Raw genomic sequence first — 26907 nt, forward strand, 5'->3', positions numbered from 1 at the left:
TGAGTCTTTTTTGGTTACTATCCCTAAGCTTGCATCTGGAATGAGCACTGCATACTCTATTCAGGTCGTTAAATCCTGCCATTAAAACATCTTCTAGGGTTCCATTTTTGTACCACCTTCTTCATGAAAGTCACCAGCAATGGTTTCTCACTTCTTGCTTAGAAAGCAAGTAAATGTGGAAATATAGAACATTTACTTAAGCAGCTTCTGTGTCAAGAAAACTGCTACACAATTACAATAAATGCAGTATTTTTACTACTCATTTTGGCCTTTAATAAAATGTGACCTTGTGATTTTAACTAGTTCATGCATTTCCCTAATTAAATTGAAAACTCTTTGAGGCCAGAAGATTACATTTTCTTTCATATGCCCCACCATGATTTACTACAGCATTAGCTCATTGAATGTTGCATGAACATGAAATATTACTATTTGCCATGGAAGAGTTTTTTATAGATGGGTTCTTAGATTAGCTTAGAACTTTATATTTTATAAGGACTCAGGGCCCTGGAGTGTAGCCTGAATTTAACCCTGACTAGCAGTATTGTCTGTTCCAGGTAACTTTTAAGTACTTGGGTGGTATTAAGTATGACAGGAATTCTCAGGCTTTGGCTACACATGGGAATCACTTGGAAGCCTTTAAATCCTGAGGCCTACCCTAGAAACTGATTGGTCTGAAGCATGGCCTGGTCATAGAGATTTTTAACCCTCCACTGATGATTCTAACATGCAGCCTAGGAGGAAGAAATCCACCATTAGAAGAGATTGGAGTCCCACCCTTTACCTTCAGTTCTGCTCACTTACAGCTGTAAGTAAATGTTACCAGTACATTTAATCTTTTATATTATTCAGTAATTTGTTTTTTCCCTCCTTGTAGTTTCTTATCTCAGTCATCACTATGGTACTTCTGACACTGATAACTGTCACACTGGATCCTCCTCAGAAATTACCGGACTTATTTTCTGTATTGGTTTGTTTTGTATCCTGCTTACATTTCCTGTTCTTCTTAGTCTACTTTAACATTATAATCATGTGGGATTCCAAAAGTGGAAGAAACCAGAAGAAAATCAACTAGGTACATCTGCAAACACGTGAAAATATTAACAGTGCTTAAACGGTTTTTGAACTTTTTGCTGTGAATAAATAAAATTATCATTTTGAGGATCATGGAATTACAGGGAAAAGATGGTGAAAAGTCATTGTTGTCTATACAAAGTAAATTTATATGGGATCCAAGCCCAGTGGAGGCTTTTATTTTCTAACTATTGAGTGGCCAAGACATACTGTAGTTTTATAATATTCAGTTATCCAAGTGGGAAAATAAGAGAAAATGCCCTTAATCCCAGTATTTACTCAGGAAATATACAATTTGTTGTCTTAAAGAAAATCTGCAAATCCAGTGAACTCACTGGGAGAATTTAACCCTTCTTTTTAAAGGAAATTACTAATTTTGGTATTTAAATTTCATTTTCCTTCCTTGGAATACAAGTAATGTGTATTTCATTCTTTAGAAATCTATCTCAGGGTTTAAATTTGTGACAATCTTTTAAATTACTGTGAGAAGGCAATTTAAACTGCTTGAAGTTTGAACATGCCTCATTACATGGTACAAATTTGAATTTCTTTTTAACAGGCAGAGAGGTTAAACCATGTTCTTATTTTTTCCAAAATGCCGATTTACTTAAATGCAATTTAACAGTGAATTTTCTTGAATTTAAATCTAAGTGGTTTGAGTGATGTCTTTTTAATTACTCATGATCACTAGTTCTAAACTTCCAGGATCATTCTGTTTAAGTTAAATGGTCTTATGCAGGATTTCATCCTTCTGATCTTTTTATTGTTGTTGTTGTGACATGGTTCAGGATAACCACTTCCATAGCATTGATTCATATCATGTTTCATATTGACTTGGCTCTGTTAATAATGTATCATTCTATATTAGGAGAAGCTCATCTTTACTGTCATATTCAATTGGTAAAAATGTATCATATCGATGTTATAGTTTCTTATGTAAAGATGTGTTGTCTAGATGTGTTGTCTTTACTCTCTGTGATAAGAATAAAACAATTATTTTCACATCAACGTGTGTTTTTAATGAATATATTTCTTTTATAAGATAGCCATTAAAGTATCTTGACTGGTGATACATTTTAAAACAATGAACACATATACACAAAGAAAATTTGGTTCTAGACATGGACAGCCACAGGCTGATACAAGAAGGTATGTACTTCTAAGTCTGATAAAGGAAGTAAATACATTTAGACAAAGCAAAAATCAGGAAGTATTTCTTTTTCGAAGCAAATGTGCATAAAGACTCAAAGGGCAGGTCAGCACAGAAAAGCAGCCTTGAATCACTGCCGAATCAGCAGGAACACTGCTGTCCATGGTCACCATCTGTAATCACTGTGCCCAAATGTCAGCATCTTGGCTGGCTGGTGTAGTCCTATTTTTTTATTTTTTATTTTTTGGAATAGCATACATAGATTTAACACAGGATGTTGATTTAAATCGCTGATGAGGAAGTTCTAACTTCTAAATAACTGGAACAGAGAAACATTATTTGAAAATGTAAATATTAATAGAATATGTACATATTCAAAGGATGTTATGGGCAAAGTCTTTAAATATACATTTTCCAGATTTAACCTAATCATATTGAGTTAACATTGTAGCTTTTATGGAGACTTGTAGCAATTATAAGTCAAGTATGTCTTAACTATCTGTTAGAAACCAATTTAAGAGTCCACTCTGAACTTGGATTAGGTTCCAAAATACCAAAAATGGGGGCACCTGGATGGCTCGGTTGGTTAAACGTCTGACTTCTAATGGTCATGGGTTCAAGCCCTGTGTTGGGCTCTGTGCTGACAGCTCAGAGCCTGGAGCTGCTTCAGATTCTGTGTCTTCCTCTCTGTGCCACTCCCCTGCTTTGTCTTCTCTCTCTCAAAAATAAACATTAAAAAATTAAAAAACAAAAACAAAATACCAAAAATGTCCAGTGATGAATTAAAAACACAGAAATAGGCATTTCTAAAGTATTTCAGTGACAGGATTACTGGGATATCTAAATATAGATAGGTAATGCAAAAATATTAAAGATTTCTCACTTCACTAATCTACCTGTCAAAAAAAATGAACACTTCTAAGTTATTTTCAAGTTCATTTTAGAGGGAAGGGCCCTTTCTGAGAAATGCAGTTTTCTCTGTTGCCAATAAACTTAGGTTTGCTTCTTAAAATGAAAAGAACAGGGTGTATGTTCATGTATCAAATATGAAGCATACAGAAGCCATTTTCCTTTGAGGCCTTAAGGAGGGGAGAAAAATCCCAGATGTAGCATTCTGTCCAAATGATAAACCACAACTAAGTGAGTGAAACATTTACAAAAGTCAGGGCAGCCAAAGGAGCCTCTCTGTTCAATAGAAAGAGTAAAAGATGGATAGGATGTAACTAAATAATGGCTGGAGTAACACAGGGGTTTCAAGTCTCAATTGCTCTCTCTTCTGTTATGTTCATTGGAAGATCAGGGCCAAGTGTATCCCCCGCCTTCCTCCATGCCGCACCCCCTCCCCCCCATATAAACATTAGTTTTGTGTGTGGATCTTTCTGCTTTGTCCTTCATGTGGCCTCCAAGGGTGATAAAGCGAGAGTCATCTGATCTACAATGAAGAGGACTGGGAAATGATTCTTAGCAGACCCAGCTGTTCTGAAAGGCAAAAGCTTAGTATATCGAGAGGTCAAATATACAGTAACTGATTTAATAGCATTAAGTACATACCTACATAACTTGCATTACATATGAAACCAAACTACTTCTTAACCCTTTAATTCCTGACTAATGTAAGTTTCTTTATATGCTTTGGCTTTACATCCTAAGGTTAGTTTTCAGTGCTAGAACACAAAAAGAATTATTCTTTTTGGTATATTTTCAGTAATATCCTATTACAAGGACTGTTATCACAAAGTGTTCTTAATATTTAGCAGATTATTTTAAAAGTCTTATTTAAATAGTACCAATAAAGTCATTAGTGAAGGCAATTAGGTTTAATAGTTAATTGGGTTACTATTTAGTATCTATGTCATTTAATAGTTCTTAAAACCCATTTTCATTTTAAGAAGTAAATCTGAAATTTCTCTAAATGGAAAATCAGTTATTTTCAAACAAGTTAAATTTTGTTTCAGATTTTCATACAGTATTTTTATTTCATGATACAGTAGTATCTTCCACAAATTTTATCAAGACTTAGGGCAAGTACCAAGGGAATAGCATTTTTTCCCCTGCAGAAGTGGTCAAAGAAAAATACAGAAGTTTTAAAAAACCGTGTTATCAAGTTATAACACATCCTGTGATACCCTCTTCCCCTTGTTTCGTGAGAGTACAGATGATTATAATACAAAATAACACCACAGAAAAATAGAAATTTAAAACAATGTTTCAAAATCATTTGGAAGGAATCAAAATGATTCCTGACCCATAAGAAAGGTCCTTTCAATTCAGTACAGTGTGTAGTTCAGTTTAAGAACAACTTCATATTTTAAAATGTACTGAAAAATGCATTCCACTATTCTATAAAAGGGATAAAAATTTTTAAACATTGAAATAGTTTTTCTGCACAAACATAGGAATAACTAGAATATAATAAAGACTCGTCCCCGAGACAGTGGCTATACAATAAACTTCTTGAAAATTCTATAAGTGTAAAAAATCTAATTAATACACATCTGGGGCTTTAAATGGGAAAGTGGTACCTAATTCCACTCACCATTAGATTTAATCTGAGCTTTAAAACATACAGTTTTACCAAAGGTGCCATTTTCATAAATGTTCTAAGTCTATCCACAAATGCTAAAAGTATACAGAAGTATATGTGATACAGAATTGAAGATCTTGTTCTACATGTTGGCTTACATTAAAGGGTCAAGAAGAAATGTATTATTTACATTGAGATTATCTACTGCTGTGTGTAGAAAGTTTAAATTAGCTGCAAGAAATTTTATCTAGACACACACCTGCCTAGTGCTATGATCTGGTATTTACTGGGCAGATTAATTACAAACATTTCTTCTGTTCCTTTAAATATGATCAGGCAGATGCAGAAGAAGTTGGTGTCCATAGTAAGTGCATTTCTTCTAAATGTCTGCAGGATATAAAAGATGATTGTTAAGAATTAGTTTTCAAATTAACATGCATCTCATACACTACTTAAGACACGATTTAAACACCCATTTACCATGTAATTTGGTACCTAGTTTAGATATTGGCAATCTCTCATTTGCTTATTTTTGAATCTTCTAAGCAACATTCACCTTCACAAATAATCGTCAGTATGATTACTCAGACATCACACTCTTCACTTTATGTGAAGATTTATCTGAGATACTTCTGAGAGATTTCTGAAACTCCTACATGATCTACTTGCTGAAAACACCAAAATCTACATGCCTTTTGTCTGTAAGCCTTAAGGGCCTTTCAGCAGGTGTTTCCTCCAACAGCTGCCCCCCAAAAAAAGAGACTGTATTTACTGACATTCCTATTCAGCGAGTGTCCCTCTGGGGACTCCTAGTGGTGGCAGAAGTTCTTGTCATTTGGCTTAGGACCTTTGTGTGAGAGGACGTCTTTGACAAGAGCAGCTATTGGCAAGTGATGACACATTTCCCATAGGGCATGTGGACCTTTGATTCCTGAAATACCCCATTCATGCTTACACTGGCAGCCATGAAGAAGTAATGCATGGTAGTCCCCTATATTTCCCTATTCATGGGAGTCCACATATATTCTTGTCCTAGAAGAAGGTAGGGTGCCAACTGAAAAACCAACTCTTGTCAACTTGAGTCTGGTCTGAATTCCTATAGAAGATTTTAAGCATTCTAGTATTGACTTAATATCCCTGTAGGTTATTGATACGTAGTTATCAGAACTAATGACAATACCATTCAGGAAAGGAAGACTATCATTAAATAGTTACTATGGGGGAGGTGCTAGTTAAGCTTATTCTGTACAATCTCATAAGGTAAATATTATCAGTCCCATTTTATAATTAAGATTTAGGGAAACCAAGTGCCTTACTTAAGGCCACAGAGCTAAGTAGGTAGCAGAGCTGGTGCGGGACATGTAATCCAAATCCTGTCCTCTGTTATAATGCCAGACCATGCAGAGAAGTTTCATCGATTGATCATGACTGCTAGAAGGGAGCATAGCATGTGTATTATCTCTACACTGCCATACTGGCTCTGGAGATGAATTATCTCAGAACACAAACGAAATACAAGTTAGACATAGTGATGCAGTTCATGAGCAGTATTTTGACAGAATTCATCCTTCGTATAACAACTATATTCTCTCTAAAATATATTTTGGATTGTTACTTCCCTAAACAATAATCTTCACTGGTCCACTTCTGCCTAATGAATAAAGTCTGAACTTATTAAGCCTAGTGATCATAACTGTCAATGATGTGGTTGAACCTACTGTTCAATCGTTCTGCTTTTCTGCCTTTTTGTTCATGTTGTTCTCTCTGCCTCGTATGTTTATACAGCCCATCAAAATTACCCATTTTTCAAATTCAAGCTTCTTAGTAAAGTACAAAGTTTCCATTACTAGGGTCTGGAAGGTCCTCTGTCAGACATAATGTAGAGTGAAATAACTAGAATTGATTTTCAAAGAATGAACTCTTAAATAACGACCTAATCACTCCATCCTGAGGTGATCTATGTCTGTTGTGTATTCCTATACTATTGCTTATTCTTCATTTGGTTCTTAGTTTATACTCCTTGGTCTGAAGAGGAAGGAACTGTCAATTATTCTGCTCTCTATACTCCATGGAGGAGTGACAAACTTGACTGGCCAAAGTCCAGAACATTGGTCTACATTTTGCCAGTAATATTATATGTCACTCTTTTTACACAACACTCTTTCCCATTACTGAGTTTCGCTTTCACTGTCTACTCTCAAGTCCAATGCATCTTTGGGCTTCCTAATTTCATGTTGTAAAGAGACCAGCCCATTTTATCTATCTCATCTGCAATCAAGCATAGGCAGGTCTATTTCAAAGTTCCGGCTTTCTCCTCAGGTTCAAGGTTTAGATTCACAGGGTTCAAGATTTAGACTCAGTGTGGGAGACAGGAGGTTCCATTTCTGCCTTAGGCACAATCTATATTAGTTACCCCAAGTTTCTGCCAGAGGATCTGCCATGTTGGAGGTTATCAATTCCTCCAACTAATTAAGTTGATACTTGGATCCTCATTGGACTCCTAGTCCCTTTTTGTACTTGCTATTGGTCAGAATCCTGGAAAGAAGAGGGGAGAGAGGTCTGAATTTGTACTGCTTATTATAGTTTGCCTTATATTATTATCATTTTATGTGTATAATATTAATCTTGTATCTTTAGCTTGACTACTAGGTTTTAAAAGGTTGGCATTATGCAAGTGCTTTGTTTATACTAAGCCATATACTTTTGTTCACCAAATGATTTATCCAATTGTTTCTAGATGAAGTATCCCAATATCTCCTGCAGTATCACCTATTACTATTTAACCCACACCATGCTTCCACCATCCCTTTGCTGGTCTTTGTACGTCTGTGACCCATAGGTTGCTGCCTCTCTTACTCACAGTATCTCTTATTCTAACATGATTTTATAAAGGCTTTGTTTGTTAAAAGCTATGGGAGTGAATCCGTATGGGTTATTTCCCCCAGTAAATAATAGAGGTCAGGAGGAATAATCACTGAAGTGTGAAAGGGCAGGAGCTGATGTGCAGACAGGGAAGCTGGCCACAACGGTATCAGGAGTACTGTGACTGTCAGAGGTTTCTAGGGCACAGGCCAAAATGAGAGAACATGGAAGAGAGACCTGAGGAAGCCTAATGTAAGGTGAGTTATAAGAAGGTTTTGAAATACGGGTAAGTTTTTGACAATGACGGGAAAAACGTATGTCAAGCAAAGGAGACAGGAACAAAGATAAGGGAATGAGAAAGATTCTCTCTGAGGAATGTGCCTGAAGAATGATACATAATCTGGACTGAGGCACAAGGACAAGGAAAGCTGTGGTCACATGAGGGAGAGTTCTGAATGTCAGTATAAATTTGATTTTACTGTGAATGTGGTAGAGTGATACCTTCTTAAGCATAATTTGTCCAGTAGCAGAACAGGCTGTAGGGGAAAGGGAGCAAGGGGCAGAGAGGCAGGTTACCATAGGGAGGATAATATGGATGAAAGGTAATGAAGGAATAAATTAGTGCAGGGGTCATGGAAAGGAGAGGTAAACATTTTCGGAAGTGATCTAACCTGGCAGCAGTTGGGTATGGGGCCACAAAAAGGGACAGAAATTTGAGGTTTTGAGTCTTATCACTGGATGAGTGTAATCCCTAGAAAAAACAGAAATGAGGAAGAATTTGGGGGGGGGAATAATAAAAATCAGCGCACTTGGGGGACAATATATGGCAGCTGAGCTTGTGGGTTTACAGCTCAGGAGAAGGTCACAAATTGATTTGGAAACCATATACAGTACTACACTAAGGTGAGAACTAAAGCCAAGGAATGGGTGAGATCACGAAGAAACTGCCCAAAACACAGTCAAAAGAACCCAGGGAAATGCCTCAAAGGTGAAGTCCAGTTTCATTTCTTTGTCTTTTCCCTCCACTGCTTCCCACTGAAAAGGAAGTTGAGTGGTAGGTCAACTTTCATTCTTTCAAGTCTTTTGAAAGTACTCCTCAAGTTAAAGACTCAGAAGAACATGGCTAATGTGTGATGATCTTGGGGCACCTGGGTGGCTCAGCCAGTTAAGTGTCTGACTCTTGATTTTGGCTCAGGTCGTGATTTCATGGTTGGTGGGATTGAGCCCCATGTCGGGCTCTATACTGATAGCAAGGAGCCTGCTTGGGATTCATTCTCTCTCTCTCTCTCTCTCTCTCTCTCTCTCTCTCTCTCTCTCTCCCTCCCTCCCTCCCTCTCCCTTTCCCTCTTCGTCTCTCTCTCTCTCCCCTTCTCTCTCCCTCTCTCGCTGCCCTTCCCCTACTCCCACTCTCTCAAAACAAACATTAAAAAAAGAAAAACATGTGATGATCTTTACCAGAATCCAGCAACACAAAGCTATTCCCAGCACGCCTTAGTTACCTGAAGTTCATGGATGAGACTGTCATATACTAAATGCATATGTTCTCTGCCAGATGTATGACTGTCTTCTAATAGTTTCTGTTGGATTTCCATGGACTAGAAATTGTATAAAATGTTTAGTCCTATAAGTATGTGTGTATATGTATATATATTATATCCTTCCTGTTTAATGGGATCTAAAACCTCTGACCAATAGAGAAACCTGAAAATCACAGATCACTATTGTGAGTGAGCAAAGCACCGTCTCTAGCACCAGACTACTCAGGTTAATATCCTGGCTTTGCCTCTTAGGTAATTCTGGGACAAGGTATTTACATTTTTTTAAATGTTGATTTATTTTTGAGAGAGAGAGATAGAGCGTGAGCAGGGGAGGGGCAGAGAGAGAGGGAGACACAATCTGAAGCAGGCTCCAGGCTCTGAGCTGTCAGCACAGAACCCGACATGTGGCTTGAACTCACAAACTGCGAGATCATGACCTGACCTGAAGTCGGACACTTAACCAAATGAGCCACCCAGGTGCCCCAGGACAACGTCTTTGTGCCTCTGTTTCCTCACCTATAAAATAAAGATAATAACTATATATCATGTAAGTTGTTGAAAAGGTTAAATGGAATATATATAAAGTCTGGCACATTGACAGTGCTCAATAAATGTTAGCTATTATTATAAACTATTATTTGTAGTGTACAACAGAATAAACATTCTAATGAATGAAAGTGACACAATTTTGTGTATAAGATGCTTTGCAAATATTTTTAAAACAGCTAGTTTGTTAGGAAGCTAATACTAATAATTTTAAATACCATTTCCAAAGAAATGGATTGTCAGTATAGAATTCATTTTGCATTAACTTTTTTCCTAAGAGATAGCAGGCAACATCTGGTTAGCTTCTAAGAATCTTAATTAATATTGATGCCACTAAGTCTGACATAGGCTAGCTCTTCATGCGAGCTTTCAGTTATAGGTACATTAGACACTAATATCACATTATGACTCATACTGCTTCTAGCTAATATGTTATAATAAGCTAGTTATAAATCTATCATTTTTACTTACATTGCTGAATCCATAGGGAACTGTTGTGAAGGAAAGATACAACTAATTAATATATAATTATTTACTTAATTTAGCACATTTCCAAATTCAAAGACTTGTTATATCTTGTTCAGTCACATGTGTCCTACAGAAACTATAACCCACCTGTCAGTATCTAATTAGTTATTTATACTAAAGGTGCTAAATTGGGGCGCCTGGGTGGCGCAGTCGGTTAAGCGTCCGACTTCAGCCAGGTCACGATCTCGCGGTCCGTGAGATCGAGCCCCGCGTCAGGCCCTGGGCTGATGGCTCAGAGCCTGGAGCCTGTTACCGATTCTGTGTCTCCCTCTCTCTCTGCCCCTCCCCCGTTCATGCTCTGTCTCTCTCTGTCCTAAAAAATAAATAAACGTTGGAAAAAAAAAAAATTTAAAGGTGCTAAATTAAGAGCCCCCTTTACACTCACCTAAAAATATGTGCTAGCTGATCAGCCTAGCTGATGGTGTTCTTTTCAATCAGCCTCTAACTCATACATTTTGTCAGACTGTCCTCTTATTTATAAAATTAGATTATAATTTCAACAACAGCTCCAAAGTTCATGTTCCTATTTTCTTTATAGACAGTACCAAATTTGATAATGTAAATAAAATGTTTCCACATGAACAAAACAATGAAATTTAACAAGGCTAACCTTAATTAGAAAGGTGAAACCCTGGGGTGCCTGGGTGGCTCTGTTGGTTAGGCATCTGACTTCAGCTCAGGTCATGATCTCACAGTTTGTGAGTTTGAGTCCCCTGTCAGGCTCTCTGCCGTCAGTGCAGAGCTGGCTTCAGATCCTCTGTTTCCCACTTTCTGTGCCCCTCCCCTGCTTATGCTCTCTCTCTCTCTCTCTCAAAATTGAATAAACATTAAAAAAAAAGAAAAGAAAAGAAAGGTGAGATCCTACCTCAGTTTAAAATGCCTTTAAGGAATTCATAGTTGTCAAGATGATATAATTCTGTAAGAAAGAAAAGTGTTTTTTTCAAAAAACAGCTTAAAGTAAGTTGTCACAGTATATGATGTAGAATAAATGCTGAATAGAATGAAATTAAAGAGCCTAAACATAAAGTTTTATTTTACATTATAAATAGCTTTGGTGCTATAAATTCTCATTTCAACATCTTACTGATTTGCCTAATTCTGAAACATACATTTAAGAATTTAGGATAGAAAGTGCTGAGTGGGAGAGAGCCAAAGCATAAGAGACTCTTAAAAACTGAGAACAAACTGAGGGTTGATGGGGGGTGGGTGATGGGTATTGAGGAGGGCACCTTTTGGGATGAGCACTGGGTGTTGTATGGAAACCAATTTGACAATAAATTTCATATATTGAAAAAAAAAAAGAAAGTGCCAAAAAACTTATTATTATTATAATACATGCTTATCCTTTATTATAATTACTTATCTTCTGTGACAGATTCTATAATCCTGAGGGCAGGACCAGGTCTGTCTGGTTCCTTAGTATATCACCAATGCTAGAACAGTGCCTGGCTCATAAGAGGCATTCAAAAAGTATTAAATGGATGAGGCACGTAAGGAGATAGCAATTTCTAAGTATTTGAAAATATTTACATTCTTTTAAGAAATCCTTAGAATGGCATTTGTTTTTATTCATTCATTGAACATGCACTGTGGATCTTCTATCCAGGTTCTATACGAGGTTCTGAGGCTACAATATAGAGATATGACTTTTGTTTGTTTGCCAAGGAGGAGCCCGGAAGGAGCCCTGTAACCAGACGATTACAATATACTGCGACACTACAACGTTATACATTTATAAACATTCAGACAAGTGTTGTAGAAGCCTAGAAGAGGAAGCAATTTCGTTTTACCTAGGTGAGCTGGGGAGAGTCACAGAGGATGTGACATCTGAGGCTGACCTTAAAGAATGAGCAGGAGTTCGCTAGACAGAGAAGGAAGAAAGAGCAATCTAGGTAGAGAAAGGAGCAGGAGAGGCCTGGAGTTCTGAGAGATTCCAGAGGGCTGAAGCATAAGGTGTGAACAGTATGAATTAAAATGACTTCTTTCCTCCTATATGAGGTCTGAGCTAGAGGAAAAATCACCTAATACTTACTTTTCACAGAAATCTTGCTTTAACTACTTAATTAGCTATATAACACTATAAATATCTGCTTTATTATTCTCCATATGTGTTTAAAATACATAAACCACTTAGAGAATTTATCTAACTCTTTTTTGAGGAGCTTTCCTGACTACTCTAAGAGTTAAAATGGGGGAAAAAATGTTCACCTGTCAGGTGACATAAAACCAATTTCTACTAAATGTGCCAGAATAATTTTTCTCCACCTCAAAAACGGTTAGTCTTCAGTCTGTTCATTACTGTCTTTTTATAGTATTTTTATTTAATAAAACCTATTAAGACTACCATACAAATCTCTTTACTTATGCTTTTATCTTTTAACTGATCAATTTTTATATTGCTGACATCCCTTCTTCACCATTTGCTCATTTAAAAATTCATAGTATGTGAGATATGTCTCTGGAGAAAATGTCTATAAAATTTGTTACAGCTGGCAAATGTGTATGAGTCAGTGATAGCACATGACTAAATGCTTCACAGAAAATAAAATTTGTTTCTGTAGTAAGCAGAACTGTTTAAATGTTATTTATTTTTATGTTTCAAAGAAAATATATTGTGAAGTGCTGCATTGATTTAATACGCAACAATGTCTGTGTACATGCTGTAGAAGGAAAATTTATGAAACCTTTGCACAACTCCTTTAATTGAATTTTCCAAATCTCTCACCACACACAAATAATCAATATCTTCTGCAGAGAAAACCAGTCAGAATTATTACTGTCTTTCGTTTCAATTTTGTTGTCATCAGCACATACGGAGCACCTGGATATTCGTAACGTCTGATACCAAGTTATTTACACCTCTTAAACACATAATTGCTATTAAGTGAGTTCAAATCTATGGTTTAATTTTTTTTTTACGGATTATTTAAAATATAAAAATGATCATACTTCTAGAGAAGTATACAAAAATTTAAATCATGGAAAAAATTATTTAAAAGGCTTTGAAAAGTAATAAATCAGTTTGTTTTTCCTTAAATCCTAGACAAATCTCAAGTAAGCAGTCAAAATGTATCCCCAAAACAGTGATGAACAGTGTAAAATAAGAGCATTAACATTATTAATAGGAAAACTATGAACCACGTACAACATACATGAAAATTGAATCCTGATACAGAGCTGAGGACTACAGTTGTACATTAATGTATATCTGTGTCACCAAAACCAATACCTCCATTTTTTATCTCCAGATAAACCAAGAACGTTAAGACATAGGAAGGAATTTTTGTTGTTTCTTCTAAAGCTCATCATGTCTAAACTTCAGACTCCAGTGCTTTTAAAACTGAAGTATTTGTCTGAACAAAGATATTGTTTAATGTTAAGGTATGAAAAGCTAAAAGGGTAGTAGTCTTCTAGGGAGTGAAATCACTTGGCCGACATGATAAATGCTTTTTCAAGACTGAGTGGAGAAAAGAACAACATAATTTTAAGTTAAAAAATACTTCAGTGGATGGTTAGAATGAAAAGGCAGTATCAAACTATAGTCTTAGAACAGAAAGAGTTTAAAATTTGTCCTCTAGTCCAAGAATCTGAAAACTTTAAAATCCTATAACCCAGATGAATTTTACAATGTAAGACAGTAAGTTAGCTAAAGAAAACAGAAACATAGTTTGTGCTTTTCTTTTGAAGGCCACAGCTAGAAATTCTGAAATATTTTGTATTACAAACAGCTGAGACAATCAACTTTTTTGAACAATGTAAAGTTCAGATGGTTACATTTCATTTCAAATATGCATACTGCAACCTACACAATTATTCTCAAAACAGATAAAATATGTTTTGGACTAAAGCTAAGTGTCTAGATTTCATATCTTGGCAATGGCTCTACAATTTGCTTACATTCTTTTCAAAAACATTTTGTTTACTGGAAGTACTGGTCATAGACAAACAATGATGGTATTTTCTAATATCTGCAGAAAAAATGAAAATACTAAGTACTATATAATGCCATCTATTGACTTGGGAATATCTGTATTAAGTTGTTTTAAGTAGAGGTTGATTATATAAAGTAAATAAATTTCATGCCTTACCATGTGATGATAATGTGACATTCCATCTGTATCAACTCACTGAATGGTCATGTTTTAAATCTTCAGCATAACAAATTAAGAATAATTATGAAAATTCACATCCAAATCTGACAGAAAAAGGACCTTTCATCTCATTATTTTTCTAAGAGTCATAAAGCCAATATTATTTAGGAAAGTGAGGTTAGGCTTACTTCCTAAGTAACTGAAAAAAGAAAGAAAGCTTTCCTTTGTTTAAGAAAATGGTACTTAGCAAGAGAGATCCTCTTTTATTCATATACTCTATCAAAGCATTCCCTGATTTGCAACGTCCAGTTCTTTTCAAAACTATGAAAATCTCAGTGTACCTTTTAATGTTATTGTGTATGTTTTAATTTTCCCTGAATGTTACATAAAGCCTTAAGAATGTGTGTCAGATGTCTATTTATTTAAATCACTAAGCATGTTATTTTTACAATTATACTGCTCTGCCTGTCATAAAGACTGCAACGGATGCCAAACAAGCTATTTTTCCTGACATGGAAAAATAAATAGAACTAAAGGACCAAGCTGAAGGGGCAACAATAGCATAAATGCTGGAATTTTCCTGATTTTGTCTATTTTAACTATCCTAGGAAAATTTTATGAGAATCTGAAGGACATTCTTTTGATAGTAAAACAAGTAATTTTTTTCTTAAAAAAATTTTTTTTTCAATGTTCATTTATTTTTGAGAAACAGAGAGAGACAGAGAGTAAGTGGGGGAGGGGCAGAGAGAGGGGAAGACAGAATCCGAAGCAGGTTCCAGGCTCCGAGCTGTCAGTACAGAGCCTGATGCAGGGCTCGAACCCATGAAATGTGAGATCATGACCTGAGCCAAAGTCAGACGCTTAACCAACTGAGACACCCAGACGCCCGTGTTCTTATTTTCATTCAGTACCTAATAAAACAAATCCCATACATATTATGGGAGTTGTTTTTATATTATATAATTTCTAATATTATGAATATTCCCAAAACATTTTAAAATGTAAACAATTCTAGATAATAGCATAGTAAAAGAAAGGAGTACATTAGAAATTTCTATAAAAAGCTGAAGGCTTGATCCCTAAATAAGGAATGTATATACAAAGCAAATTAGTTTCACATGCCAAAGCACTAGCAAAGTCCTTGTAAAATGAATGTGTAAATAAAAGGGGTTAAAAATTAACTCAGCAAAAAAGTTATACACATATATACATATATATATACATATATACATACATATATATATATATATATATATATATATATGTATATATATATATGCATGTGTTGGTATCATCTTTAATCAAAAACAAAATAAAACCACCAAAATAAAAAAATATATATATTACGAACCAGAGAGAGAAAGAAAAACACTCAGTAAAAATACTCAAACTCATATTATAAAAAAAGTAACCTTCAAAAGATTTTTCAGACAACAATACTTTTAAAAAATTAGTTAAAAGGCTAACAAAGATTTGAATAAACTCAGGAAATATTAAGAGCTAAAGCAGCTCTTGCCAAGAAACAGAAACAGAAAATGACATATATTGTGATATATATAGATATAAAATATATATCTATATACATAGCTACTACATATTTTATGTATCTAAATTCAGTTTTCATTTACACCACAACAAATATTCAATTCTTATTAGAAATTTTAAAACATGATGTAGTCACAGGATCTCCTTTATACATGAACAAACACTTGGCCCTTAGGGAAGGCCTGGTAAAGGGCAAGTCAGTTTTAATGCCTAAAATACTAGAAAATAGTTTTAAGGCTGGTCATGTATATACACAAAGAATTGGTATATACTAGATAACTGAAAGGAGACAACTTTTTACCACATGTCTTAATAAATGTCTTAATAAATGTTCAGGGAGGGAAAAATACTTTTGGAAAAATTTTTTCCCATTATTAAAATGATGATTCACTTATTTATTCTACAACTTTCCCTTCCTCATTTCTCAAAACTTGGTGAAAGCCAACTATGTAAAGCCTAATTCTAGTCAATTCTAGAAAATTACAGATTAAAAAAAAATATTCATACCACTGGCACAGAATATAAAGAAGAGAGATTTCCTCTAGATGGGAAATAATAATCATTACAATTTCCCATTATGATCCTCTAAAATCTCTCATGTTAAAGGAGACTAAAACCACTGAAATCCAGTTACACATTATAATCAAGTTTCACAGTATAGGAGGGAAGAGACCTCAAGTCTTTTCTAAGAGCTGCTTTCATGTTCTTAAATTCTTGCGATCACGGCGGAAGTTAGCTGCTCAACTGAAAGGCTCAGGAAGCCTGCTCAGCTCTCTTCCCACAGGAGTTCTGAAGGAGTACTGCCAGGGCTCTTGCCCTGTATTAATTACCCAGGTGGCCTCGGAAGTAAGCAGCAGGGAATCCCAACACTTCCCGCGGCAGTCTCACCACAGACTTGTTAAAGATCCTAAATATTCCTAAATACAGTCTCATATACTAGATTGGCTGAAGTAGTTTCAGTTATGCCTCATATGTTTGCAGGGATTGCAAAATGGCATTGATGTCAGTAATATTAAAATGATCCTTCTTAAGTTGGTCTAAAGGTTTTAATATTTTATAGTCCACGATCATTTTGCTTACTGAGGTATGGATACGCATGTATTATGGGAAAACCTGCTAATTTCGTTTCCCATACTGTGAAATGCTCAGAGGCATATGGGTTCACAGTAGATCAAACATCATTAATGCTCTGAAAGTTTTCAGAACACTGGTTACCGAGTAACTTTTTATGCAATGTATAATCCTAATTCAACACCAAAAATTGTTATATATTAATGCATTGTTGCCCCTATTTGTCTGTATTCTCAAGAACTTTTAATAAAACGACCAAATTTAAATCTTAAACTGAAAATTGTATTTCAAAAGATATTTTAAAAGTTTAATCATCGGGGCGCCTGGGTGGCTCAGTCGGTTAAGCGGCCGACTTCGGCTCAGGTCATGATCTGGCGGTCAGTGAGTTCAAGCCCCGTGTTGGGCTCTGTGCTGACAGCTCAGAGCCTCGAGCCTGTTTCAGATTCTGTGTGTCTCTCTCTCTGACCCTCCCCCGTTCATGCTCTGTCTCTCTCTGTCTCAAAAATAAATAAACGTTAAAAAAAAAAAAAAAAGTTTAATCATCAGGGAAGTTATCATAGTCTGCCAAATCCAGTATAAGGTTTTTCAAATGGGATTCATGATTTTTTAGAAGATCACACTAAAAAAGGGCTCATGATGATTGGTTTTAAATGGTGAAATGAGATGAAAGGATCTTTTTTTTATAAATTAAAACACAACTCTTTACCTTTGTTGGGAGGTCCTGAACTCTTCTTTTCAAAGAGTTTTTGTTTTGTTACTTTTGTCACTAAAAAAAAAAAAAAAAAAATCCCATGTTAAGAACTAACGTGGAATGCAAATAATTTCTCATCTTAGACTAACTTAATGAAAAAAAATAATTTTAAGTAATACACATAGATTTCAAGTACAAAATGCAATACCTTATTATATCTTCCTTAAATAATGAGCACCAAATTTTTAAAAAGCCTGATATTCATTTGCAAAGGCATATTCTTTCCCTTCATATTCAGCAAGAATCCCTGAAATAACATATCGTGATAAAAGATATATGGCTTCTGATTTTCTAAATAATATTTTCAATACATGTCCAGTAGTGCCATACATAAAAAAAGTCTATCAGATTTAAATATGGGAAAAACTATTAGGCTTATCTCTAAAATTGAGAATATTAGAATACATATATAAGTTTACAAATAAGGAATGGAGATGCCATTGAAAACTCATGAATTTTTCTTACTTAGCTCTTTCGTTTTCTGCATTTCTTTTTGTAAGAAGAAACATGACATACGGGAGATACCAATGAGCTTTCCAAGCTCTCTACTGCCCTCCAAAGCCTAAAAGAAAGACATCTTAAATGAGTTAAGTTCTCTACAAATACAACATTGCTGACAAGTCTAGTAAAAATACAGTTTACTGTTTCTTTCATCTGAAAAACTTGAATTCTGTGGTAGGAAGTTTAACTTTTCTTCTGGTAGGTCAACTACTGCAAGCATTAAAATGCCTGAATAAAAATAATTTATTAAAAACACTAAACATGATCCACAAATTTACTTTTAAATGTGAAAAAGCCAGATCTTACTAAAATATTATGGTTAATTAATGTTCATATAAGAAAAGAAATTCCTACATAAAAAGTAACTAGACATATTCCCTGTAAGTTCTTTCCTGGATTGGATTCTCCAATTTAGGGCTTCTTTCCTATCTTCTTTTTTCAAATGGGGTAGGAGATATATGAAAAATTATACATCTCAAAGGAAAAAAAAAAAAAGCAAACCTGTATACTACTTAAATTTTGCATTATTTCCAGGATTTCTTCTGATGATTTTTCAACTTGAGACAGCAACACCATGAATCTATAAATGAAAAAATATACATATTTAGCAAGATCAGCATTTAAACACAGCACGTCATTTTCACAACTTTAATTCTTTTTAAGAGATCTTAGGTTCATTTTTCTAATTCTTTTCTTTAAAAAGCAGTAGAAGATGTAAATGTTCCTCCATCATTCTTTCATCCCTTTACAAACACAGTGTATGTGACCAATCACCCTGTCTTTGGGATTTTCGCTGAGCAGTGGGAGAGGATGTGAAGATGTGGTTAGTTGGCTTGCTCCCTTCTCAAAGTGAACACTAATACACCATCGAAACCTGTGAGTCAGTGTTACCCAGTAATTTTTGTAATAGGAAAAGAAGTTTTACGGTTTTCATATATTTCAGTGTGAAAAAGATTACAAAGGCACTCTATTAAATTTGGAAACAAAGAAAACTTCACTTGTAATCCTATCTACTGAACCTATCTCTAGTTAGCATGCTACCATACTGGAAAAATTCTCTTAGTTTTTTTTTTTTTTTTTTTAATTTCTATAACTTTATATCATACTTTCTGCCCTTAATATAATATTACATATTTGTTTTTGGCCACATCACCCATATGTTTATAATTTAAAGACTGCACAATATTGTACCTAGTAAACATACCAAAGATGATTTAACCATTCCCTTGTTCTTGCAGTTTTAGTGTCTTTTCCAATTTTTATATAGTCTCATAGCTGTATAAGATAATCTATATCAGTGCAGTCTAATAGAAATAAAATGTAAGCCACATATGTAATTTAAAGTTTTCTAGTAGCCACAATAAAAGAAGTAAAAAGAAATAAGTGAACTTAATTTTAATAATATATTTTATTTAACCAATATATCCAAAGTATTATCATTTCAACATGTAATCAATAAAAATTATTCATGAGATATTTTATGCTTTTTTCTTTTTTTTTCAATATATGAAGTTTATTGTCAAATTGGTTTCCATACAACACCCAGTGCTCATCCCAAAAGGTGCCCTCCTCAATACCCATCACCCACCCTCCCCTCCCTCCCATCCCCCATCAACCCTCAGTTTGTTCTCAGTTTTTAAGAGTCTCTTATGCTTTGGCTCTCTCCCACTCTAACCTCTTTTTTTTTCCTTCCCCTCCCCCATAGGTTCCTGTTAAGTTTCTCAGGATCCACATAAGAGTGAAAACATACGGTATCTGCCTTTCTCTGTATGGCTTATTTCACTTAGCATCACACTCTCCAGTTCCATCCACGTTGCTACAAAGGGCCGTATTTCATTCTTTCTCATTGCCACATAGTATTCCATTGTGCATATAAACCACAATTTCTTTATCCATTCATCAGTTGCTGGACATTTAGGCTCTTTCCATCATTTGGCTATTGTTGAGAGTGCTGCTATAAACATTGGGGTACAAATGCCCCTATGCATCAGCACTCCCGTATCCCTTGGGTAAATTCCTAGCACTGCTATTGCTGGGTCATAGGGTAGGTCTATTTTTAATTTTTTGAGGAACCTCCACACTGTTTTCCAGAGTGGCTGCACCAATTTGCATTCCCACCAACAGTGCAAGAGGGTTCCCGTTTCTCCACATCCTCTCCATTATGCTTTTTTTCAAAATCCGGTATGTACTTTATATTCATAGCACATCTCATTTCAGACTAGTCACATTTCAAATGCTCATTAGCCATGTGTGGCTGGCTAGTGACTACTGTTTCAGAGACCACAAATCTATACTATTGATTTTATGAGAGAAACTAGAAATTCTATTTAAATGCTTTTCAAAATCACATGAGTGTTATCTATTAACATTTCTGTGGTATCACAAATAAGACAAATATGTTAAATTTTCATACATGATGAATAGGTACAGTATATTTCAACCAAGTAAAATAGATTAAGTATGCAAACAAGGAATGGAGAGACAGTTATTTATGCAAAAGCTAAAACTTACATAAGGAAAATGAGAGAGCATGTGTACGTCAGTAGGGGATGGGCAGAGAGAGAGGGAGAGAGAATCCAGGCAGAGCCCGACTTGGGGCTCAAACCCATGAACTGTGTGAGATCATGACCTGAGCTGAGATTAAGAGTCAGATGCTCAACTAACTGAGCCACCAAGGTGCCCCTATTATTATGTACTTTCAATTAAAAGTCACTTGTCTGAGGCCTTGCTTGCTTACCACCTGAACTTCAGTTGGAGAGAGAGTGTCAAAAAGGAATTCCAGCCCCTTCCACTGAGCTCCGAGAGTCTGAAGGAGCAAGAGGTTTTAAATGACTCCCATTCAGGGCTGGGAACCTCCAGACTCCCCTACATTATATCAACGATCACCAACTACCTCAGGGGGCTATAGCTGAGGCAAATGCGTTACTTCGCTATGAGAAGCAATCCTGAGGGTTCTTTACCTTGCATTCTTTTCCTGGGAGGACTGAAGTGACGGAGCCTCTCTACACTGTCTTACCATACTTTAAGGAACTGATGATATTCCCTGTTGACCCTCATGGAATTGTGTGGGGGTGGGTCCTGCAGCGTTGCCGTCTTGAATGACTCCAAGAAGCTTTGTTCAGATAAAGATGTGAATGTTGTGCAGGAGTTGTGCAGTGTAGCATCTCAAAAAGACCTGTTAGCAATTCTCTCTCAAGTTAAGATATTATTGAGGGGCTCAGCTAAGCAAACTGTTATTGACAGCCTTGGAGAGCTGTAGGAACTGAGTATCAAATATCTGGGGAAACTGTTTTTTAAGATATCCTTCACATGTGTAAGCTGCTTTTGGAGGGAAACTTGTCTTCACTGCAAGACCAAGTAAACTGGTGGACACTATTATTTTATTTTTTATTCCCATTTATTTATTCCCATTATTTTATTTTTTTTAATTTAAATTTAATTTAATTTTTAGGTAATGTGGCTAAACTCATATGTGGCTCAAACTCATGACCCTGAGATCGAGAATCACATGCTTCACTGACTGAGCCAGTTAGGTGACTCCCCTCTTTATTTTAATCTCTTTTGCTCTCCCCCTCCTCCTTTTACTTCTTCTTAAATGAAATCAGCTCCTCCCATCTTGATGGCAACCAGTTTCTTAGAATGGGTACACACACACACACACACACACACATTCAAATCATCATGTTATACACTTTAAATACATACAATTTTATTTGTTAATTATACTTCAATAAGGCTGGTGACAATTACAAATAGAAAAAAGAAGGTTAATTACTCAGCCCGTTAACCTTCTGCCACACACATGTCCTTCTTTTTTTTTTTTTTTTTCTTCAACGTTTATTTATTTTTGGGACAGAGAGAGACAGAGCATGAATGGGGGAGGGGCAGAGAGAGAGGGAGACACGGAATCGGAAACAGGCTCCAGGCTCTGAGCCATCAGCCCAGAGCCCGACGCGGGGCTCGAACTCACGGACCGCGAGATCGTGACCTGGCTGAAGTCGGACGCTCAACCGACTGCGCCACCCAGGCGCCCCACATGTCCTTCTAATGTGCAATCCTGGATTTCCTATTTGTTTTCTTTACTTTCTGGACTAAGCTATGAATGCTACGAAAATTTTACAGCAGTATTGATGGTCAATATTATAAGTACATATATGATTTGCTGGATCCCTGATGCTGCTTAACTCTCCTTTTACTTAATTTAACAAATGCTCTTTTTTTTCACAAATCAAAAAAATACTCAAAATAATGGTCTGATACAGTCTCTACTCTTCAATACCGAAATTAAACTCTTATATTCAGATTTCTGCCTTACTACTCTACCGACACTCTCAAAGGCCACAAATGAACTTTTAATTAATTCCATTACTAAAAACTTATATCAAAGTCACTACCTGTAAGAGACCATTTTTGTATAAAATCTCAAGAAACCTGCAAGTTATGTGAACGTTAAAGGGACAAAATCCCAAGCACCTGGGTGGCTTAATCTGTTAAGCATCTGACTTTGGCTCAGGTTGTGATCTCATGGCTCGTGAGTTCGAGCCCTATGTCAGGCTCTGTGCTGACAGCTCAGAGCCTGGAGCCTGCTTTGGATTCTGTGTCTCCCTCTCTCTCTGCCCTTCCTCTGGTTGCGCTCTGTCTCTCTCTAAAAGGAAAGGGAAAAAAAAGGTACAAAATCCTCAGGTTTTTCTTTACCCTCCTAATACTTTCTATGTCTTATACAGAAAAAGGTAAATAGGTCACGGAACCTCTATTTATCTAATTAATTCTATTTATCTAAACCGATTATTTTGGATGACAGCTGGACTGTAATAATGAAATATATTGCTAAATTTTTTTTGAGCTCTTTCTAAAGTCAAAACACTATACTTGTGACTTTATAAGCTACAAGCTATATTTTAACCTTTAAAATAACTCTCTATGGTAAATATTATCTCCATTTTACAGATATGGAAACCAAAACACAAATTATTTAATTATTCAGGGTTAAACAATAAGAAACATAGTCAATGTGCATTCTTTGGAATTTTCTTTTTTTTTTTTAACATATATTTTTTAAATCTAAATTTTAGTTAACATGCAGTGTAGTACTGGTTTCAGGAGAATTCAGTGATTCATCACTTATATACAACACACAGTGCTCATCACAAGTGCCCTCTTTAGTACCCATCACCCAGTTAGCCCATCCCCCATCTACCTTTCCTCCAGCAACCCTCGGTTTGTTCTATGTATTTAGGAGTCTCTTATGGTTTGCCTCCCTGTTCTTGTCTTATTTTTCCTTCCCTTCCGCTATGTTCATCTGTTTTCTTTCTTAAATTTCACATGAGTGAAATTACACCGTATGTCTTTTTTGATTGACCTATTTCGCTTAGCATAATATATTCTAGCTCCATCCACATCATTGCAAATGGCAAGATTACAGTGTTTTTGATGGCCGAGTGATATTCCGTTACACACTCGCATGCGCGTGCACACACACACACATCTTCTTTATCTATTCTTCAGTCAATGGATATTTGGGCTCTCTCCATAGTTTGGCTATTGTTGATAATGCTGCTGTAAACACTGGGGTGCGTGTTTCTCTTCAAATCTGTATTTTTGTATCCTTTGGGTGGATACCTAATAGTGCAATTGCTGGATTGTAGGGTAGTTCTAGCTTTAGTTTCTTGAGGCACCTCCATATTGCTCTCAAGAGTGGCTGCACCAGTTTGCATTCCCACCAACAGCGCAAGAGGGTTCCCCTTTTCTCTCCATCCTCACCAACACTTACTCTTTCCTATGTTGTTAATTTTAGCCATTCTGACAGGTGTGAGGTGGTAATCTCATTATGGTTCTGATTTGTATTTTCCTGATGATAAGTGATGTTGGGCATCTTTTCATGTGTCTGCTAGCCATCTGGATGTCTTCTTTGGAAAAGTGTCTATTCATGTCTTCTGCCCATTTTTTTTTCTTTTAAGTTTATTTATTTATTTTGAGAGAGAGCATGTGCACGAGTGGGGGAAGGGCAGAGAGAGGGAGAGGGAAAGAATTCCAAGCAGGCTTTGATGCAGGGCTTGAACCCACAAACTGTGTGATCACGACCTGAACCGAAATCAAGAGTTAGATGCTTAAGCGCCCCTTCTGCCCATTTCTCAACTGAGTTATTTGTTTTTTGGGTGTTAAGTTTGGTAAGTTCTTTATAGATTTTTGATGCTAACCCCCTATCTGTTATGTCATTCCCAAATATCTTCTCCCATTCCATAGGCTGCCTTTTAGTTTTGTTGATTGTTTCCTTGCTGTGCAGAGGCTTTTTATCTTGATGAAGTCCCAACAGTTTGCTTTTGTTTCCCTTGCCTTTGGGGATGTGTCTGGTAAGAAGTTGCTGTGGCCAACGTCAAAGAGGTTGCTGCCTGTGTCCTCCTCTAGGATTTTGATGGTTTCCTGTCTCACATTTAGGTCTTTCATCCATTTTGAATTTATTTGCATGTATGGTGTAAGAAAGTGGTCTAGTTTCATTCTTCTGCATGTCGCCGTCCAGTTTTCTCAACACCATTTGTTGAAGAGACTGTCTTTTTCCATTGGATATTCTTCCCTGCTTTGTCCAAGATTAGTTGACCATATAGCCATGGGTCCATTTCTGGATTTTCTATTTTGTTCCATTCATCTACATGTCTATTTTTGTGCCAGGACTGTACTCTCTCGATGACTACAGCTTTGTAATATAGCTTGAAATCTGGAATCGATGCCTCCAGTTTTGTTTTTTCAGGATTGCTTTGGCTATTCAGGGTCTTTTGTGGTTCCATACATTTTGTGGTTGCATAAATTTTAGGACTGTTCTAGCTCTCTGAAAAATGCTGGTGGTATTTTTTTTTAAGTTTATTTATTTATTTTGAAAGAGAGAGAGAGAGACAGACAGAGAGGGAGGGAGGGGAAGGGGCAGAGAGAGAGAGAGAGAGAGAGAGAGAATTCCAAGCAGCTCTGCACGGAGCCTGATGTGGGTCTTGAACCTATGAACCATGAGATCACGACCTGAACCAAAATCAAGAGTCAGACTCTTAACTGACTGAGCCATCCAGGAGTCCCACTGTTGGTATTTTGGTAGGGATTGCATTAAATGTATAATGTGTAGATTGCTTTGGGTAGTACAGACATCTTAACAATGTCTGTTCTTCCTATCTATGAGCATGGAATGTTTTTCCATTTCTTTGTGTCCTCTTCAATTTCTTTCATAAGTGTTGTATAGTTTTCAGAGTATAGATCTTTTACCACTTTATTTAGGTTTATTCCTAGGTACCTTATTGTTGTCTGCAAATAGAGATAGTTTTATTTCTTCCTTTCCAAATGGATGCCTTTGTTTTCTTCCTTTCTTTCTTCATTCCCTCCCTCCTTTTCTTCCTTCCCTCTAATTGCTCTGATTAGAATTGCCAGTAAAATGTTGGACACCAGTGGTGAAAATGGGCATGGCTATCTTGTTACTGATCTTTGGGGAAAATTTTTCATTCTTCCATGTCAAAAATTTTGAACAGCTGAAAAATAAGTCTCTTAATAAATATACAGAATATAGGCATAACTTTATTTTTAAGTTTTTGATAAGCATTTTCTTTTTTTTTTTAAGTTTATTTTATTGAGAGAGAGGGAAAGAGAATCCCTTAGAGCAGGCTCCAAACTGTCAGCCCAGAGCCCGACACAGGGCTTGAACCCACAAACCATGAAATCATGACCTGAGCCTAAATCAAGAGTCAGATGCTTAACCAACTGAACCATTCAGGCATCCCTCCTTGATAAGCATTTTCAACTAACTCACCCCTAGAGATCCTGATTTAAGCAGAAAGTGATTCATAACTCAGATTCCTGTTGCATGACTGAATACTTAAAAAACAGTAAAGAGAAACTCAGACATAGAATTCTGAACAGTGGCTACCTGTCACAGTTAATTGTATACATAACATACAAATAGAAAACCCAGTTCTGGCATAATTCATTACAATGATAAAGGTTTTATTTGAATTAGTATGGAATTTTTTAAAATGTTTATTTCTTTTGAGAGAGAGAGAGAGAGACAGCATAAGCAGGGAGGGGCAGAGAGAGAGAGAGAGAGAAAGAAAGGACAGAGAGAGTCCCAAGCAGGCCCCACGCTCAGTGCAGAGCACAATGTGGGGCTCGAGCCCACAAACCATGAGATCATGACCTGAGCCGAAATCAAGTATTGGACGCTTAACTGACTGAGCCACCTAGGTGCCCTGAATTTTTTTTTTTAAATCTAAAAAATTACCTTTATGTCTACAAGAGAATAAACCAGTGGTTAAAAATAAGCTTTATACAATAGGAGGGATTTTTGTGGTGATGGGAATGTCCTGTATCTTGACTGTGGTGGCAGATACTTGAAACTGGATGTGATAAAGTTACATAGAACTAAACACACACACACACACACACACACACACACACACACACACACACAGAGTGCATGTGAAACTTGAGAAATCTGAATAAAAATCAGTGGATTGTGGCAATGTCAATTTCCTGGTTGTGATACTGTCCTACAGTTTTGCAAGATGTTATCATGTCAGGAAAGGGGGAAAAGGGTACACATGATCTCTATGTTTCACTTCTCACAGTAGCATGCCAATCTACAGGCTGAAAATAAGAAGTTTAATGGAAATAAACCCTACAAAAGGACGGTCACCATTACTGCATTTTCAGAGCAATGACAGTAGGCAGCAGCAAACTGCCAAGAGGAAGAAAAG

General features: G+C 36.1%; 2 protein-coding genes across 11 annotated transcripts in view; one reads left to right on the top strand and one right to left on the bottom strand.

Moving 5' to 3' along the window:
• The window catches only part of ALG6 (ALG6 alpha-1,3-glucosyltransferase), a 65971-nt gene extending 63895 nt beyond the window's left edge, over positions 1–2076 (top strand). For all 5 annotated transcript variants that reach the window (XM_086717180.1, XM_086717178.1, XM_086717179.1 and 2 more), the window contains one exon: positions 878–2076. In XM_086717180.1, coding sequence (XP_086573306.1) covers positions 878–1075 — 198 coding nt within the window. In that variant the 3' untranslated portion in view covers positions 1076–2076. The remainder of the gene's footprint in view (positions 1–877) is intronic.
• Positions 2077–2079: 3 nt separating this feature from the next.
• Positions 2080–26907, bottom strand: part of ITGB3BP (integrin subunit beta 3 binding protein) — a 72533-nt gene continuing 47705 nt past the window's right edge. The window contains exons 5-11 of one of the 6 annotated variants that reach the window (XR_015254757.1): positions 18683–18761; positions 18146–18242; positions 17636–17695; positions 11088–11138; positions 10166–10185; positions 6065–6176; positions 2080–5135 (exon numbers count right to left, since the gene is read on the bottom strand). Coding sequence is in view for 3 of the 6 variants with exons in the window: in XM_086717187.1 (XP_086573313.1) it covers positions 11089–11138; positions 17636–17695; positions 18146–18242; positions 18683–18761 (286 nt within the window). In the remaining 3 variants the exon portion in view is untranslated. Of the gene's footprint in view, positions 5136–6064; positions 6177–8281; positions 8362–10165; positions 10186–11087; positions 11139–17635; positions 17696–18145; positions 18243–18682; positions 18762–26907 lie in introns of all 6 variants that reach the window. The other 5 variants (XR_015254756.1, XR_015254755.1, XM_086717187.1 and 2 more) reach the window with 5 other exon arrangements.

The sequence above is a fragment of the Puma concolor genome, chromosome C1 (assembly GCF_028749965.1).
Source record: "Puma concolor isolate L17-30 chromosome C1, mPumCon1.1.hap2, whole genome shotgun sequence".
Classification (NCBI taxonomy): Eukaryota; Metazoa; Chordata; class Mammalia; order Carnivora; family Felidae; genus Puma; species Puma concolor.